This window comes from Megalops cyprinoides, chromosome 9 (genome assembly GCF_013368585.1).
Source record: "Megalops cyprinoides isolate fMegCyp1 chromosome 9, fMegCyp1.pri, whole genome shotgun sequence".
Lineage (NCBI taxonomy): Eukaryota > Metazoa > Chordata > Actinopteri > Elopiformes > Megalopidae > Megalops > Megalops cyprinoides.
Window position 1 is genome coordinate 22979851 of NC_050591.1, and position 17260 is coordinate 22997110.

Here is a 17260-nt window from a genome sequence, read left to right on the forward strand (position 1 = left end):
TGCTGAACCAGCCGCCAGTGGATCTGGATTCCTCTGGATCAGCAGCCCCCCCACCTGCTGAAGCAGGAGCAGCCCAGTACTGTAGAGCAGGGGAGAAGGTGGGGGTAGAGCGTTTTGCCATCCACAAGATACAGACTCCAAAAATCACAGAGCAAGTCCTCAACATGCCGCTTATGTAACTGCACAAGAGAGCATGTCTGCTCAGAAGTGCATCTTGAGGATTCACTCATACAAGTTTCTCAACCTCTCATTTCCTCCTCACAGCCCCCTCCCCCAACAGCCACAACCCCCCCAACAGACAGACAGACACACACACACACACACACACTTCAATACCATCTACCCCCACCATAGAAGTGCAAACAAACACTTCAACACCACACCCCACACCACAAACCTCTCCCTCCACACCACAAATTCCACCGCAACACTACGAATGCCCCCACCTATACAGCACAACCCTCATATCTACACTGCAACCCCCACCCTTTTAAATTAATCTTCTACTGAATGAGACATATGTGTGGGCTGAACTGTGACAACATTTGTGTAAATACTGTGGGATATTGTACAGAATATCATCTATCAATAACCACTGTAGCCTGTTAGTGTCTCCTGTGGTGCTTACCAGTTACTTAGATTTTGTGTACAGTAACTATTTACAAGGTATTTTACTGATTTAGGATTTTGTAAATTTGAGTACAGGTTTCAACACAAATGCAAATGGCACCAAAAATGCTGTGAAGACCAAACTTGAAACTATATTATACTCTCTAGAATTCAGAAATAATAAGTCTGTTTCATCCAAGGAGCCATATCATATTGGAGGACTATCATATTTGAGCTTTGTATATCTTCTCAATCATGTTTTGTGTAAATATATATTGTTAATTGAATATCACTATCAATTATTATATTATGACCACAGCTACATAAAGTGTATTATTAAGACCAATTGCTTGTTTTTAATATCTCGTGTGGCAATAGGTTACCCATAAATAAAGTATAAGTACTTGTGTTTTGAACCTCGGTAAATGTTTTTGTACATATGAAGTTTTTAGAATACTGTATTACCTGTGTCACTCAAGACCTTACCAAATCCATCCAAATACATGTACTGATTGTCCTGTGACATGGAGGAAGTGGTGCTATCTTGTCATTAATCATTTTAATAAAATGTTTTGTTAATTTCTTTTTTTTAAAAAAAAAAAGCCTTGAGAGTCCTCATTTGTCAAGTCCGCAAATAACAGCAATGTGGATTTTGCATGGCATTAGATCAGGACGCCCCTCCCCCTCCCCTGTCACATGCTGGGGTTCCATCAGCAGGAGAGCAGAAAGTGAGCGTGGAAGGGAGGCGTGTGTGTGTGTGTGTGGGGGGGGGGTCAAGAATGGCCTGTCAGGGAGCTGTGATGGAAGAGTTGGGAGAGGGAATCCAGGCTCAGGCTGGAACGAGAGCCTGGAGAAACTGATGGGAGGGAGGGGGGTTCACGCGGAACGGACCAGTTACCTGGGGACACCTGTCAGGTGAGTGATGGGCACCTCCGCCACGCAGGCTGTCTCTCAGGCATTTCTCATGTGTAGTAAAGCGTCTCAGTGTCTCCGCGTCTCCGAGGCGGCGCTGGTGTCCAGACCCGGGGCGGCAGACCGGGTGAGTGATGGGCGAGCGGGCAGAGCGGGTGAGTGATGGGCAAGCGGGCGGAGCGTGGAGAGCAGGCCCCCCCGGGTGATGGATGGGCCACGGGACACCCTCGCCCTGTATTGTGACGACCAACAGATGTTCTCCAATAATGTTTATCACTGAGGCCTTCATCCTCGCACAACACACACCTGTTTCCAGTCAAACAACCCAAAGAGCCCATCCATCCACAGCTCTGGGTGGCCGTGCAGCTCTGCGCTGAGCCCACTCCTCTCTCAATGCTCCCAGCGCTCTCGGCTGAGCTCTCTGCTTGGTTCTCCTGGCTCAGCACAGTGCCTTTTGCTCTCTGCTGAGTGCTCTCCCCTCACTGTTCCCAGATCAGTGCTCTCTGCTTACAGCTCTCAGAGCAGATCTCTGCTCAGTGCTCTGTGTTCTCTTTTGTGCTCTCTGTTCACTGTTCCCAGATCAGCTCTCTGCACACTGGTCTCTGCTCTCCGCAGGCGCCTTTAGTGCATGGGACTGTATCGTGAGTGTGAGGGCCAACATGAGGCCCAGGGTGGTACACTGGCAAAGGAGGAGGCGCTGCGCTGGGTTACTAAGAGGCAGCAGGAAACTGCCGATGAAATAAGCCATTAACAGGACAGATGGGATCGAGGAGTTTTTGGTGTAATTAGCCGTGTATTCTCAGCGAAGCATTTCTATCACTTCAGTCTCCTACCTCGGGAAGCTTATTATTTTCCCTCTGTTGATTCTGATCCCACAAGAGCCACTTTTGAACTTGAGCTCACAAAGACTACAACTCAGATAAAGTGCAGGGGGAATGATTTTAACAGTCTCGCGCCATTTGGCTGGTTGTTGCCTCGAAAAATAAACCCAAATACCAATCCTGCAAAAAGATGGGTATCTGGGAACTCTCCCACACTCTCCTCTGTAAACATCAGAGGGGTGTAAATGTGTGCATTGTTTCTTTATATGAGACCATTTTTAATCCATAATTTTGGGCAAAATAACAGCAAGGTTAGAGCTCCAATTTGTAGATATTTCTGCTAAATCAAAGTATTTGCCATTGTGTTTCAAATATATTATGGAGAAATTATTCTTACATTATTCTTTAAAGCTGCGAATCAGCTTCGAAAAACGTCCCAACTATGTCTTTGAGTCAATCCTATTCCTATCACTAGATGGCGCCCAACAGCCCTGAAATTGAGCATGTGCGAAACTTTCTTCTCCAGTGAAGCCATCATTGCTTTCCATAAGAAAGCGAATGATTTTCGTCAAAATTGCAAATATGTTTTTTTTTTTAATATATAAATATGAAAGGTTTTAATGGCTACTTTATACACGCCAATATGGCAATCAGAACGTCATAGCTCTACCAATCATCTTTTAAAGAGAGAATAGTTTGTAGTGCACACTTTACTTAGATGGGCATAAATGAGTTGCAGATATATGTGTACCTGGTTAGCTCGATAACTGACCGTGAAGAAAAACTTGTTACTGATTTTCTAACATACAGTTACACATACAATGACCTTCATACCCCTATGAGTAATGATTTTGCTCTTTGCAATGCTATTAAGATTACACTGCACTCTTATTTTATCAAACAGAACAATGACACAGTTCGTACAACTGCATTATATTGTTTTCTTCATATATATGATAGTGTGTGTGTGTGTGTGTGAATGGTCTGCCATATCAGTGCCATTGTCTACCAAAACAGGCTCCTCTGAAGTTTTGTTGAAGAGAATTTGCGTGTATAATCTGTAACATCCTTTATATAGCTAAAGTTTTAATTTCTGTTGCGTTATAGTCTAGTTAAAACCAGATATGGGCAATTGGCAAGCGACACTGATTTAAAATCCCTGAACAATAGTTTTCCGCGGGGTTTATACTTAGTTAATCACAAGCAGTGGGCACAGGGGATATTTCAGTACTACTGTATTTTCAAAAAAAAGTTCTTTTAATAGTGAACATCGCAGTACGAATATACGCATGTTTACACTTTCATAAAGAGAATTGCCGGCGTTTGCGTTCATCTTCTATGGTCTGCTGCTCGGGAATACTGGCGCGAGACACACAGTATGGTGGTTTTGGTAAACAGACGATATCATATTTTAAATAGGATTAAGAAATCCTGAATATACTTCAACAACAAACGAAGAATGGTTACACTAACGCGAGCGCCTGCTCTGATTAGATTGTCATATTAAAACCATGTGCAACCTGACGCCTCCACAGAGTCTCCATCAATAACACTAATGACCCTCCTCTCCAGGCATAAAAACACGTACCCCAGTGAAACCCTGACCCTCACAAAAAAACGTTCCCAGTGTATGTGTGTGTGTGTGTTGGAGAGAGAGAGAGTGAGAGTTCTGTCTTTCACCTATTCCTTGTCATTATTGTCAGTATTGAAACTGGGGGACATATCAGAAATTTAAAATGTAAAGAAACTTGTGCATTTCTGGGATCTTGCTGTCATCCTGCACAATAGGCACAGGAAAGCTCAGGGCCTCTGTTGCCCTATGTTTTCCCCTGGCGTCAGACGTGGAGAGGGTGCCAAGCCAATTGGTGGGAGTGCCAGCTGTGATGAGCTCTGGTTGATGATCTGTGGTCAGTGTCATGGCAGGGCGTGATGTATGTTCCAGCACACGGTGTGGCACGCGGGCAGGGCGGGTGGCAGTGCAGAGCTGTGCGGCTGTAATCAGCCTTGATGTATTCTGAACCCCTGCCAGCTGCCCTATTAGCTGAGTGCCTCCCTGCTTGCCCAGGGACTGCACCCCCCTCCGCCCCCACCCTCCCCTCCCCCCACCCCCTGCTGTTCTCGGCCCCCTGGCCGCCCGGCCCCACCCTCTCACTGCTGCTCCAACACACTGCAATTAAACAAAACAAATCAATTTCCCCAATTCAGGGCTCAGCGTTAACACTGAAGTGCCAAGGGCTCGCTCAGAGCCCCTCTGGGAAGCGCCGGGGTTAATGAGGGTAATTAATTGCCCTGAAATGCGGATTATGTGAGTGGATGCACAGCTTGTGTTGGCATGTTCTAATCCATATTGATTGAATTTATTGTTGTTATAGAGTCAAAAGCAGGTCTGCTGACCTGCCTCCCCTCCTCCCAAAGACTACTGAAATAATAGAATACAACTGCATATAATAACAGAATAGGAAAATAACGGACTAAAACTGTAGTCGTATATACCAGTGTTACCCAAACCCATACAACTGTCTCCCAGAGACTCCATGAGTTTCCATGGGCTCCCTTGCTTCTCTCTTGGTGTGTACGTGATTCACCTCACCCATAAACATATAAAGTTAGCCTGTGTGGCAAATGAGTGTATTTCCTTTAGTTACGGTCCTGACTTTCACCCACCCCCATCACCTTTCTAGGATGTGTGCCAACAGGAGATGGTGGGAAAGCAGGGTCTTGACCTGCAGCTCTGAGAGGGTGAACGTTAATGGCCTGTACCGTCCCCTCTCCAGAGGCACATTCCAGCCCATTATCACCTATACCCAAGCCCCACTCCCTCTCGCTGACCTCATCAAAGCTGGACGACCCATGCTGACCTCATCAAAGCTGGACGCCCCAAAGAGCCAAGAATTGACCGGCAGAGGGATACAATATCAATTTAAGACAAAAAAGTCACATCAGTTAGGATTGTGAGAAAGGTAATGTGGTCTGATCTCAGAGACAGTCATGCACTGCACCCTCCTTTTATAGACAATAGAGTCTGCTTTCTGAAGACAATGTCCTCCCACATGTGAGAAGGTTTTGAGAGAGAGGCCTGTGGGATCTGAACTTTATTGAACAGTGGAGTGATGAGCTGGGTCATCGCGTCTCTCCGCCTCATCCATCATGGCCTGGCGAAGCCATGGCTGGCCCTGAATAAAGACATCACATTCCCGCCTCCGCTCCCACTGTCCCATTCAGGCCCTGTCACTGCGTCTCACAACAGCAGAATAAAGGAGCAGGGAGGCACTCCGACTCCATGAGTCTACGGCACTGCAGAATCCAGACGCAAGGAGAGAGGGGACAGTCAACTCAGAGAGAGAGAAAGGGCGGGACAGCACAGCCTTCACACAGAACACAGAAAGCAGAGTCAAGAACACAGTTGGAGTTCAGGTGGAGCTGGAATCAGCCACCAACACAAAAGAGAGGGAGAGTGTAGTCACCCCACAGCACAGTCAGTCCACAGCACATAGATGAAGCATAATCAAGCACAGTCAGCGCTCAGAAAAAAAGAGAGGGAGGGAAAAGTGACCCAGCATAGCACAGTGACGGCACACAGTCAGCCCACAGAGCAGGAATAAGAAGGGCACAGTCAGCCAACTGAGATCACAGTCAGCCCACACAGCACAGTCAACTCACAGACACAGGAAGCAGAGAGAGCACAGTCAGCCCACACAGCACAGTCAACTCAAAGACACAGGAAGCAGAGAGAGCACAGTCAGCCCACAGAAAGAGAGAGAGAGAGAGAGAGAGAGAGAGAGAGAGAGAGAGAGAGAGAGAGAGAGAGAGCACAGACAGCACACATTGTACTCCTTTATTTCTCAGCAGCTCCTCCCATAGCATTGTATTGAAATGCATTACAGTTACATTGTAGAAAGCAATAAAACAAAGTACCTCAACTTGCTGATTACTTTTAAAATGAGATTATAAACAAAACAACAGCAAAAAAAAAAAAAAAAACACAAAAAAATCTGGTGCCTCAACACAGGAAAATAAATGTGTATAATCTGTTATTTATTATACGTTTGGCACAAAGGATTAACATGACCGAACGTCACACGAGCTTGCACACAACCGTAGAAAATATCAGGTACAGTTCTAATCAGACCAATCATGCGGTTATGAGGAAATAATACCTGCTATTTTTTATTCTTTAATTCTTTTTTTTTTTTTTACAATTGAATCAATAAATTGTCATACAAAAGACCCTAAGTAATATCTATTTCATCAACCAGCTTCATTAGAAGAATAAGGAATGAATGGCATGTTTAATACTATCCGGCACTCATACGTATTCTACAAACCCCACAGACTTCTGGAACAGGCCCAGCGAGGAATCGGCTCTTCGCCAGGCTAAGAGCAGTGCTATTCAGTAAACAAACTACAGTTTGCCAAGAAATAAATACAATTCCCAACATACACCACAGTAACATCGACAACAACAACATCAACAGCAACAAAAGGAAAACATGATTGTCTAAAAATGAAAGAGACATGGAGATGGAGTAGCTAACGACTAGCATTCAGGTTATTTAGTGGTATCAGTGACTGAGTACAAGGAACTTGTATTAGAAGAGGTCCTTCACTGAATGACAATAAAGTTCAGTACTTGCTATTTTTTGCATTTTTGCAGAGTGATGGGATGGCTGCAGTACTTTAGTCTGTAGATGGTTTGTAGACAGCCACAGACAGTGCTTTGATTGTGCAGGAACACACACCAATGCAATTTCTTTAGGTCTCATAAAGAGATCGGTGATTAGAGTTTTTTTTTCCTAAATGATAATGTTTGGATAACGTTTCAGTAACATCGCCTGACTCGGGAGATGAAGTCAGCTCAGACTCTCGCCTCATTTGCGTGTGACGCCTTTATTTCTCCTCTCTGTGGCTGAAGAGGTCACAGGGTATTCCACTCAAATGCCTTTTAAAAGCTACGCACAGATGGAAGAGATGCCGATCTTTCCAATCATGGTGGGGCTGTGGGGGGGGGTGTTGGGGTGAGGGGGAATGGGGAGGGCTGGAGGCCGAGGGCAGAGTTCGACAGAGTCAGAGACGGACCTGTGGGATTGGGCAGAGTGCTTGCGGTCAGATTTACTTCATGATTCTCTTACGGAAGACTCTCTCGGCGCGGTCAGCGCCAACGCTGCTGAAATTCACAACGCTAACGTTTCGTTACGTCATGCTAATCTTCCTAAACACCAGCTGCCTTCGCTGTGCAAAACAGAGAAATTCAACAGAATAAATACAGTTATTATCGTCATCATTATCATCGCTATTAATGTCATCGATCAATCTAAGGTGACAATTTTTTTTTTCTATCGCTTTAAAGATTTTATTCGAAGACTTAATTTTGTGGATCTCTTGGGACTGGTAACCCTGGTGATGTGTAAGGCATTCTGCTCAGCAGTCAGTAAAGGGCCACGGTCCCCACTGGCCCCGAAACCGGGTCGGACTTGGTCCCAGTGTGGTTTGTCGGTCAGGTCGGGGCTGGGTTCGGTGGGGCGAGGGGGTTATACGTGGCTGAGGGACTGGATGGCGCTGGACTCTGCAGCTCGTGCCAGGCTGTGCCACATGTCTGTGGGCGCGTGGGCAGCTGTGTGGAGCGGGTCCTTCTCTGATAGAGACAGCATCATGGCATAAGCCTGAGAAAGAGAGATGCTTTTAGCAAAAAAAATCTAGGACACACACATATGCTCACACTTATACTCTCCATCACCACAGACACACACAAACACACACACACACACAGACACACATACAAACAAATACACACACTCTTACTCCCTCTCACCACACACACACCCACCCACACACACAGAAATACACACACACACAGACTCACTCACTCTCTCACTACACATAAATACACATACACACACACTCACACTCTCTCACCACACACACACACAACACAAAATCACATACTACACTCCTAACCAGTTATAGTATACATGGTGATGATGCTGTTTAAGTCTGAAACAGAGCTCACACTGTAAGTCTGAAACAGAGCTCACACTGTAAGCCTGAAACAGAGCTCACACTGACACGCTAGCTGTGCTGTGACGTTTTTATCATGAAGAAGCCGTGCTGATATTGGCATGTTGTTACCTGGGACTTGGACTTCCTGTAGAGCGGCTGCTTTATGGACTCAGGCAGGTGTGGGGTCCCGTAGCTGGCACTGTCACCATCGCTGTACTCACTCTCCTCCATTTTGTGCATGTCAGAGAAGCGGCGGATGTGGTCCAGGGCAGAGAAGCTGCTCTGATCCTCCTCATCTTCATATCTGGAACATTGACTCGCTGTTAACACAGTGCAACTGCAACACATGTAATTATATTTAACAGTCATGCGTGAAAGTGCAAGACTTGGTAAGGATGTTACTTCTGCAGGGAACCAGTGTTTAATCTTTGTGTGCGTATGCACACATATCGGTGAGTAGGTGTATACTGTATATGCACATACATACATGTTTTGTATGTTTGTGGTTTGTGTGCATGTGTGAGTATTTATGTGCAAAATAGTGCATATGTGTCTAAGCATTAGGGCTGGGACGATATGCTTTTGTCAAGATACGATATTATCACGATACTTTGGTGCCGATTCGATTCGTATTGCGATTCCGATATATTGCGATTCTACAAGTATTGCGATTCGATAGTATTGATTATTGCAATTTTTCTGGCACTATTTTTATTCGTGTCACAGTATTCAGCAGCCCAAGCCTTTAGAAGCGCCCTCTACAGGCCTGGTGGAATTCTCGGCCACTCTTGGCTCACATTTGTCAGTAAAAGCAATACAGCAGTGCAGCGCCACTACGCGTTTTACGTGTTTGACGTCACAGAAAGTATCGATTCTGGGAAGAGGTATCGATATTTATTATCGTGCTATAAAAAATCGCGATATATCATGAATCGATACTAAGCATACATGTTTGTGTGTTGCATAGTTATTGGTCATTCACCTCCTAGGGGAGGCCTTGCAGTTTAGCTCTAAATCATCTGGTCCTTCAAAGTCAATGTCATCCTGGATGATGTCATTGTCCAGGTTCCCAGGGAGCGGTTCATCCCCATGCTTTCCCAAAGTGTCTCTGTGCTCAGCTTCTTCTTCGTCTATGCCCAACTCCTCCCCTTCTTCTTCATCCAGGTCCTGTGACTGGTTGGGCATCAGCACCTTCTCCTCTTCCAGCTGACTGCCATTAAGCCTGGAGCCAGACAGAGGAAACAACCACTAAGGCGACAAATTCATTTGCAGTCATATAAAGTCTTAAACCATTCAATCCAGTGTTCCAAAAGTACACATTCACAGAAACGGACAGTCTCACACACGCACACACTCGCACACACACACACACACACACACACACACACACACACACACACACACACACACACGCACATATGCATGCACACACGTATGCGCGCACGCACACAAACACACACACATACGCACATATGCATGCACACACATATGCGCGCGCACACACACACACACACAAATTGTTATGTGAAATCTGCACTCGTTTAATTCTTCCACTGTTGTTTTCCCTGGAACACACACTCTTCCTCGCCCAACAGGAACAATGGGAAAAAGCGAGAGAAGGAGAGTTGGCAGCTGGAGAAAGGCGCAATCCCCGTTTGTCATCAGGGCTCTGGGGGCCCCTCCGGGCACAGGCGCGGTCGAGCACTTAACTCCCTTACTTGGGTTTTTACCTTGTTTATTTTTCTGATATCTCGTATTCATCTAATAGGCAAAATATTTAGCTGACAGGCCCATTTGGTGGAAGAGTTATGAGAGCGTTGCCAACCAGCCCATTTCCCTGTCCCAGAGGAGAGAAACCCAGCTATCAAAACTGACTGTGACTTAATCTACCCGCTGTCTCCGCGCCACAGGAAACCAGCTTCTGTTAAATCATCTGGAACCACATTAAGACTGATTCACTAATTACGGTCCGAGCCGTCTCTCGTCAGCTCCAAAAAATGCCATTTCTGGCACAAAGAGTCCGACTGCAGCCTCCACACATCCCCAACCACGGGCGGGGGGGAACAGCGACACAATTACCTCTCAGATTAGAAAGGCCATAAAACCAGGAAACCATCCATTTAAGAGAGAAAAGCTGAGTTTGCAATGACTCGCGAAGCCTTCGCGGAGCGGGAGGAGAGAATAATTGCAAAAATTGCAAGTCACACAATGCAAATCTCTACCATCTTTTATCGGGGAGGCGATTGCAACAGCAGCTGCGGGGACTGGAAGGAGGAGAGAGAGTGTTGGGCCGCTCGTCTCTGCGGCTGTGCCGTATCAAGATGGAGGAGGAGGACCGGGAGGAGGTGGACCGGACCGGGTCGAGAACTCCATGATTAAGAAAACAGATTCGCTAATTATGCTTTCAAACGTGGTAATTTGCTGGGGATAAAATATCTATCAAAAGTAGTCAGGAGAGCAGAGCTTTGAGAGGAAACACAGGGCGACCCCCTGACCCCGCGCCTTCACCCTCTCGCTGCGGGGAGACATGTTGAGGCCAGATGTGTGAGCAGAGAACAGGCAGCCCTGCTTTCATCCAGTCCTGATGTTTACCTTTCCTGTGTGGTTGCCCCATTCACAAGTTTTGTACAATATCAAAAGAAATGTTTTTAAGATTTATATCTCGCTAATCTCTCCAATCTTCCGAAGTTAGGCGTGCAGATATAAACTCTACAACATGCTCAAAATATTGGTCCTCCGTTCAAGTTCAAGAGTTTCAGAGGTTTGCATAATGATCAGACACAATTATATATAAACATATGTATTTCTGTACACATGACCAAAACTCAATAGATTTAAAAATCTTCTACACGCTCCCAAAATGTTGTAATTATCTCAGATGTCGTAAGTGATGATTGTCTTGTTTTTACACAAAACCTCCTTGGGCTATATGCTAATTGATAAAGTCTGAACTACATAAAATGCTAGAGCTGCGTGACTCTGACTGCCCTGCGATGTTTGTGTTTAATCACCTCCCTGTTCAGACTTCCAATGAGACGTATTCATTGGTGAGGTTTGGTGTGTATGACTGTGTGTGAGAATATGTGTGGGTAAGTGTGTGTGTCCTGGCTGCAATCATAAATATTTGCTATGCAAGAAGTGGTTTGGTGGAATACTCTTGACTAAAATCCTAATTACACACCTACGCACGTGCGTGCACACACACACACACACACGCCCACACACATGCACAGGGAAAATACTCCCAAGATCTGCTAATTTGTGCTGGCATTGAAGAGCAACTATACAGGTGATCCGTAGGTGTGTTCTGGCTGCATTAGTAACCATTCGGTGTGGTAGCATTGGTTAATATCTGCTATGGAGAACACTGATCATACACACACAATAATACACACATACACTCAATGCATCTGTGTGACTATGTAAGGGGTAGACAGAGGAAAAGAGAGGATGAGAATGAAACTCACCCTTCCTCAGAGGGTTCAGGAGAGTGCTGGCTCTGGCCTGTACTGCCGATGAAATTTCGGATCTCGTTGAAGTAAGAGTCCTCTTTGTCGTCAAGGATAGCGCTGCTGCTGTCCAGTTCGGAGCGCGGGGAGGACAGGGCAGTGCCTGATAAATCACAGACGTTTCACTGGGGGGGGTTGGAATATCACACAAGCAACACAGGCAAGAGTACATTTCACCTGCAGGTTATACGTGGGTGGATCTGAGGATTTGAAGAATACACTGAGGCTACTACACTGAGGCTGTTCTGTAGTGCTCACAGCAACGTTCTGTAGAATTCTGTACTGTTCCATAGCTTGTTGTGCTGCTCTTTGGAATGTTTAACTGTGCCACAGCTTGTTCTGTTCTGTACTACTGCATAGCTTCTTGTAGTGGTCTGCAGTGTGTGTTCCACAGGTCATGTGTCATGTGCTGTGTTGTTCTACAGACAATTCTGTATTGTGTGGGCCTGTGCTGTGGCAATGTCTTCAATTGCAGTTCTACAATTACACTTTCTGTACAATGTTTTAAAGTGCTTTAATTCACTAAACCACTTGCAGTATACTGCACTGCCCTATAGAACGTTGAGTATACAATTTAAAGCACTGTACTGTATTATATAGTATATGGCTAAAACACATTGTAGCTTGTAGTGTGTGCACAGTATTATAAAGTATGCAGTCTGTTTTAGTGTGTGCTGCTTGTGTGGTGTGTGTAGTGAGTTGAAACATACTGTATGTGGCATCTGTATGGTATTGCAGGGCAGTGGACAGCTCACCTGAGAGGTTTCCATTTTCGTGCTTCTTCAGGTGACGGTCCAGGTTGGTCTGCTGACCAAAGCAGCGGTCGCACAGGTGACACTTGAAGGGCTTCTCCTTGTTGTGGATGTTGCGGATGTGACGCTGCAGGTTGGAGGAGATGCTGAAGGAGCGGTCGCAGTACTTACACCTGAGGAGAAAAACGCACCCTGTCACCAACACCCCTGTGGTCAGAGAACAGAGGGAGTGAGGGGTATCTCACAGGTGTGTGCACTGAGACGTGGGGCAGCTCTGCTCTGAATCACAGCCTGTCCCCGCGGCATCCACAGCCTAAACCTCCTACAGCCGCTTCTTTCTTACCTCACTTCCTGTGTCCTCACCATGCACCCACCCCCCTAACCCCAACACAAACCCACACTGACCCTCAGGCATGCACAAACACACACACAAACACACACGCTCAGTCTCTCTCCCTTGCATGCACACACGTACACACGCACACACACACCACCAGACGAGATGTAGAAGTTGCTCCAGGTAAAACAGCACGGCCTCTCATCTTCAGCCAGCGCAATAAAATTACATTCCTCTCTTTCAAAATAAGCATGCAACAAATTTGTTCTAACCCCCCAAAATTAGACTCAAAGCCAAGTTTCTTCATGCAAAATTATACACGATGATTACATCTTTTCTTCTGCTGGAATTAACTCCCTCAATTGGCCGTCCCTCAGGAACTTCTGTTATCTTCCCAAAAATTGCAATAAACAGCTCAGATCTTTAATTCAGTGCCAGCATGTGCAGCACAGTCTATCAGACGGCCAGCAGAGCCATCTATTTTCATACCCTGCGGTCACTGGGCCTCCCAGGGCCCTGTACTGGACTTGTCTTTACACTGCTCCTCAAACAGAAAATAATTATTCCAACTGCTGGACCTGGACTCCTGCCCGCAGTCCTCATCACCCCAATTTTTCACCCAACTTCCTTCTCCAGACTTCAAACCCCCTTCCTGTCACCCTGACGACTGCGACCATTTTTCATCACCAAATTATTTAGCAGAATGATAATTGTTCCAGGCTTTTACGCTGCAGAAACACACACAGTCCAGCTGAAAGCGCTCTCCTAACTGTGGACAAAGCGCTGATGAAAAACATCCGTGCTGAGCGGACCCTGATAAACGACCTCTGTGTGTAATCACTGAGGGTGCTGCCTCGCTGTGCTCACGGGCAGAGGGGAGACAGCGTGTCAGAGCTGGGCGAGACGAAGGGAGGCCAGCGTCCCGTCAACAACCCAATAAAGATCCCAAGCCCTGTTTTCCCACATTCTCATTCGTCCACTGTGCACTTCTCCTTTTAAGGTGAGGTTTGTGCCATACTGCTGCCCAATCACCATGTTGCTGAGAAGTCCAAACCCGCAGCTTCATATGCTCACTTACACCAGTGTCCGTGTGTATGTATTTGTGTGTGTGTGTGTGTATGTATGTGTGTGTGTGTCTGTCTGTGTGTATATGTGTGTGTGTGTGTGTATGTATGTGTGTGTGTGTCTGTCTGTGTGTATGTGTGTGTGTGTGTGTGTGTGTGTGTGTGTGTGTGTGTGTTGATACTGTATGACTGTGTGTATGTGTGGTCATTCGAGGGTATGTGCATATATATCTGTGTATGCAGGCGTCTCACCTGTATGGTTGCTCTCCAGTGTGGGTTCTCAGATGCCGGGTCAGATTGGCAGATCTTGGGAATATTTTCCCACAGTACCTGTGGAGAAGGGGGGCTTTAAATCACATGACACCTACAGCTGGCACGACAGTCACCATATATTTAATTCAGGAGCTCTAACTGGCTCAGTCAGCCACATTTAATTTCATATGGCATGCTAAGCAAACAATTCAAAGGCGACAGAAACAAGATTATTGCAACATACAGTAGCATTCTAATCCTTTCCCCAGTTACTGTTCACATATTTAACATGAAACAGAAGGTCACATCTAATGAATCAGAAACATACATTTGTACATGGAAGAGGGACTCTATACAAAAAGCAGTTGCCTGTTTTCCTGTCTGCCCGCCCTGGAATACCAAAGCACAGAGACTGTTTACCTCACACCCTGTTAGGTCCTTATTGTGCGGAGGGAGAGAAGAATGAGTGAAATCCTGTACATTAGTGCGCACTGCATTTCAGCACAGGGGCCCAATTCGAACCTGATCAAAGGCCAGGGCTCACTGCCCGTATTACACTCCTAATCAGGGAAAACTCTGAGTGTAAACAGTGTGGTTGCACACGAGCCGAGAGCAGGTCTCACTCTGGCCCTCCGGAACGAACTTGGTAATTAGATCAGTAATGAGCCCTGTGATTACCTCTGTGATGGACCCTGTGATTACCTGCAGGTATAGCGCTCCTTGCCCTTGCGTAGGAGAGTCTCCGGCAGCGCATTCGGCGGGGCTCTGAAGTCGAACATGGAGGGGACGGAGCGGATGAGGTCGCCGGCCTCCGGTCTGAGCGAGGTGAAGGTCCCCAGCCGCTCCGCCATGTTCTCGATGGCGGACATCTGGAGGAGAGACAGGCGAGAAACCCACAGGTCAGGCAGGAATAAGGCCCCCATTGTGCTCCGTGCTGACGAGGAAGGCTCTGCTCCGCGTTCCACGCTGACACGCACTGCTGTGTGCGGGTGGCATCCTTCCACACATCATATCATGGTGGTCCACACAAAGGAAGTTTATACACATGTCCATGTCATGTCTCCTTATGGGCAGGCTGTGCCTTTGTCATGAAACATCAGACAGGAATATCTGTGCACGCTGCATGCACATCATCTGGCCTTATTTCTACATATGAATTGGGAATTCAGCTGACATCTAAATGTACACCACCAACCTTTCCCCCACTCCCCAATTCTCTCTTCTAGTAACTCCTCACGCCCAGACCCCCTCACCCCTTTTTCTAGCACTGATCCAGATCAGGGGTACCCTCCTGTTCACACTCGCACGCACACACACACACACACACACACACACACACACACACACATGCACACACACATGCTCAGACACACACGCACCACCTCCAATGTTCCCCTATGCTCAGGGATTGCTGCCAAATTGCTAAAAGTCTTTCATCAAATATGGTGAAATTCTCAGAGGAAAGTGGAGATGCATTTACTTGTCAGGGGGTGAATGTGTGCGCAGTGTAGGGCTGTGGCTGATTCATAATCACTGCCGGGCTGTAAAGCACTCTGAGCACAATGCGAGCGGACAGCACATTCGTCAATATGAAAGATGTTGACATTACTGATCAAGGGCCAGACATGGGTAATAATGATATGGCTGTGCTGGGAGAGGAGGTGTCCCCGCGGGGCCTGCTGCCTGTCAGACCCTCGGCTTGGGGCTTTTTTTCAAGGGGATACAAATTTGCATTATTTTGCGTGTATAGAATTTTTTTTTCTTATTCTTATTTTAATACGACCACAAATCAATCGTGCTTCAGCTCGTCGCTTCCTGCCCCGACAGTCCATCAGGGCCGATCCTGCGCCCCGTGCGGTCCTTTATGAAGTGCGAGAGCGAGCAGGGGAGGGGGGGGGGGGACACCGGATCAATGACTGACGACTGTGGCGCGGGAAGCTGATTAGAGGTGACAGCGGAGTGCAAAGTTCCTGACGGAACCCTTGGCGGCCGGAGCCGGTGAGCGAGCTGCCCAGAGTCACGGAGGATGTGATGTGTCGCGTCCGCTTGATTGCGAAATCATGATCCCGATTATTCCAGAGCCGATATCATGAATCTCTCCCTCCCGCGGCTGAGAGACCAAGGGGTGCCTAAGTCGTAATGAAATGCATTCATATTTCTTTTAAATGTGCAGTGTGTATTTTGCTGACCTCTTTATGGAGCGGAGTAAAATACAGTTTGTTTCCGTTTTGCTGCAGCAGCAATATACCAGCAAGCACTGGCGGTCTTAAACCTGTCTGATTCCCTTAGATTACACTGTTCAATTCTTAAAACAGAAACACTGACAGAGCTTTTTACCCTGGCTGGGCTCGCCACCAGCACCTCTCCCTGCCCTGTTAACCTGGCTATGCTACGGACTCCCCACATAGAAGCTTCCGAGGACATTTTCCTGTAATAAAATGCATTTATATGAATTTTTAAAGAACTATCTACCCTTCCACTGGTATTCTGACTTTACCTGCACAATAGGCAATGTCAAAGAGCTCCTTTGGGGTAGGGGCCCACTAAAAGACAAAGCTGAAACATGTTTTAATATCCACAGAGCACTACTGTTAGCCATAAAAAGAAATCCATACGCAAAACACTTCAAGCTTTGATTTTGCTGTTAGAAAATGCAACCGTTAACTTTTATCCTTATTCATTTTGGCACCCCACTAACACGTCTGGGGTTTGAATTGGGTTTGAATACCTACCCTGCTGCTGATTAATCCCGTGGTCACTCGGTGACTTGGACTTGTGGACTTTTTTTGCTCAAAAGGCACTTTTATTGCTGGGAAAAACTGCACAGATATTCCCCTATTGGTGATCATATGGAATGACACCAAACAAAGCACAACCAGAGACTGTAGCGGGACATTCCAGGCTTGCTATGAGGCCCAGCGTTTTAGTTGTGTGGTAACACCCCCGTGGTGTGCAGTGGGACAGTTGGATTCTGTTCCCGACTGCTGCTAACCCCATCTAACCACAA

General features: G+C 46.5%; 1 protein-coding gene across 8 annotated transcripts in view; it reads right to left on the reverse strand.

The window, feature by feature from the left end:
• Positions 1 to 6341: 6341 nt before the first annotated feature.
• The window catches only part of mecom (MDS1 and EVI1 complex locus), a 72083-nt gene continuing 61164 nt past the window's right edge, over positions 6342 to 17260 (reverse strand). For all 8 annotated transcript variants that reach the window (XM_036536380.1, XM_036536384.1, XM_036536386.1 and 5 more), the window contains exons 9-15: positions 14956 to 15122; positions 14254 to 14331; positions 12604 to 12773; positions 11807 to 11951; positions 9322 to 9561; positions 8469 to 8643; positions 6342 to 8002 (exon numbers count right to left, since the gene is read on the reverse strand). In XM_036536380.1, the coding sequence (XP_036392273.1) occupies positions 7871 to 8002; positions 8469 to 8643; positions 9322 to 9561; positions 11807 to 11951; positions 12604 to 12773; positions 14254 to 14331; positions 14956 to 15122 (1107 nt within the window). In that variant the 3' untranslated portion in view covers positions 6342 to 7870. The remainder of the gene's footprint in view (positions 8003 to 8468; positions 8644 to 9321; positions 9562 to 11806; positions 11952 to 12603; positions 12774 to 14253; positions 14332 to 14955; positions 15123 to 17260) is intronic.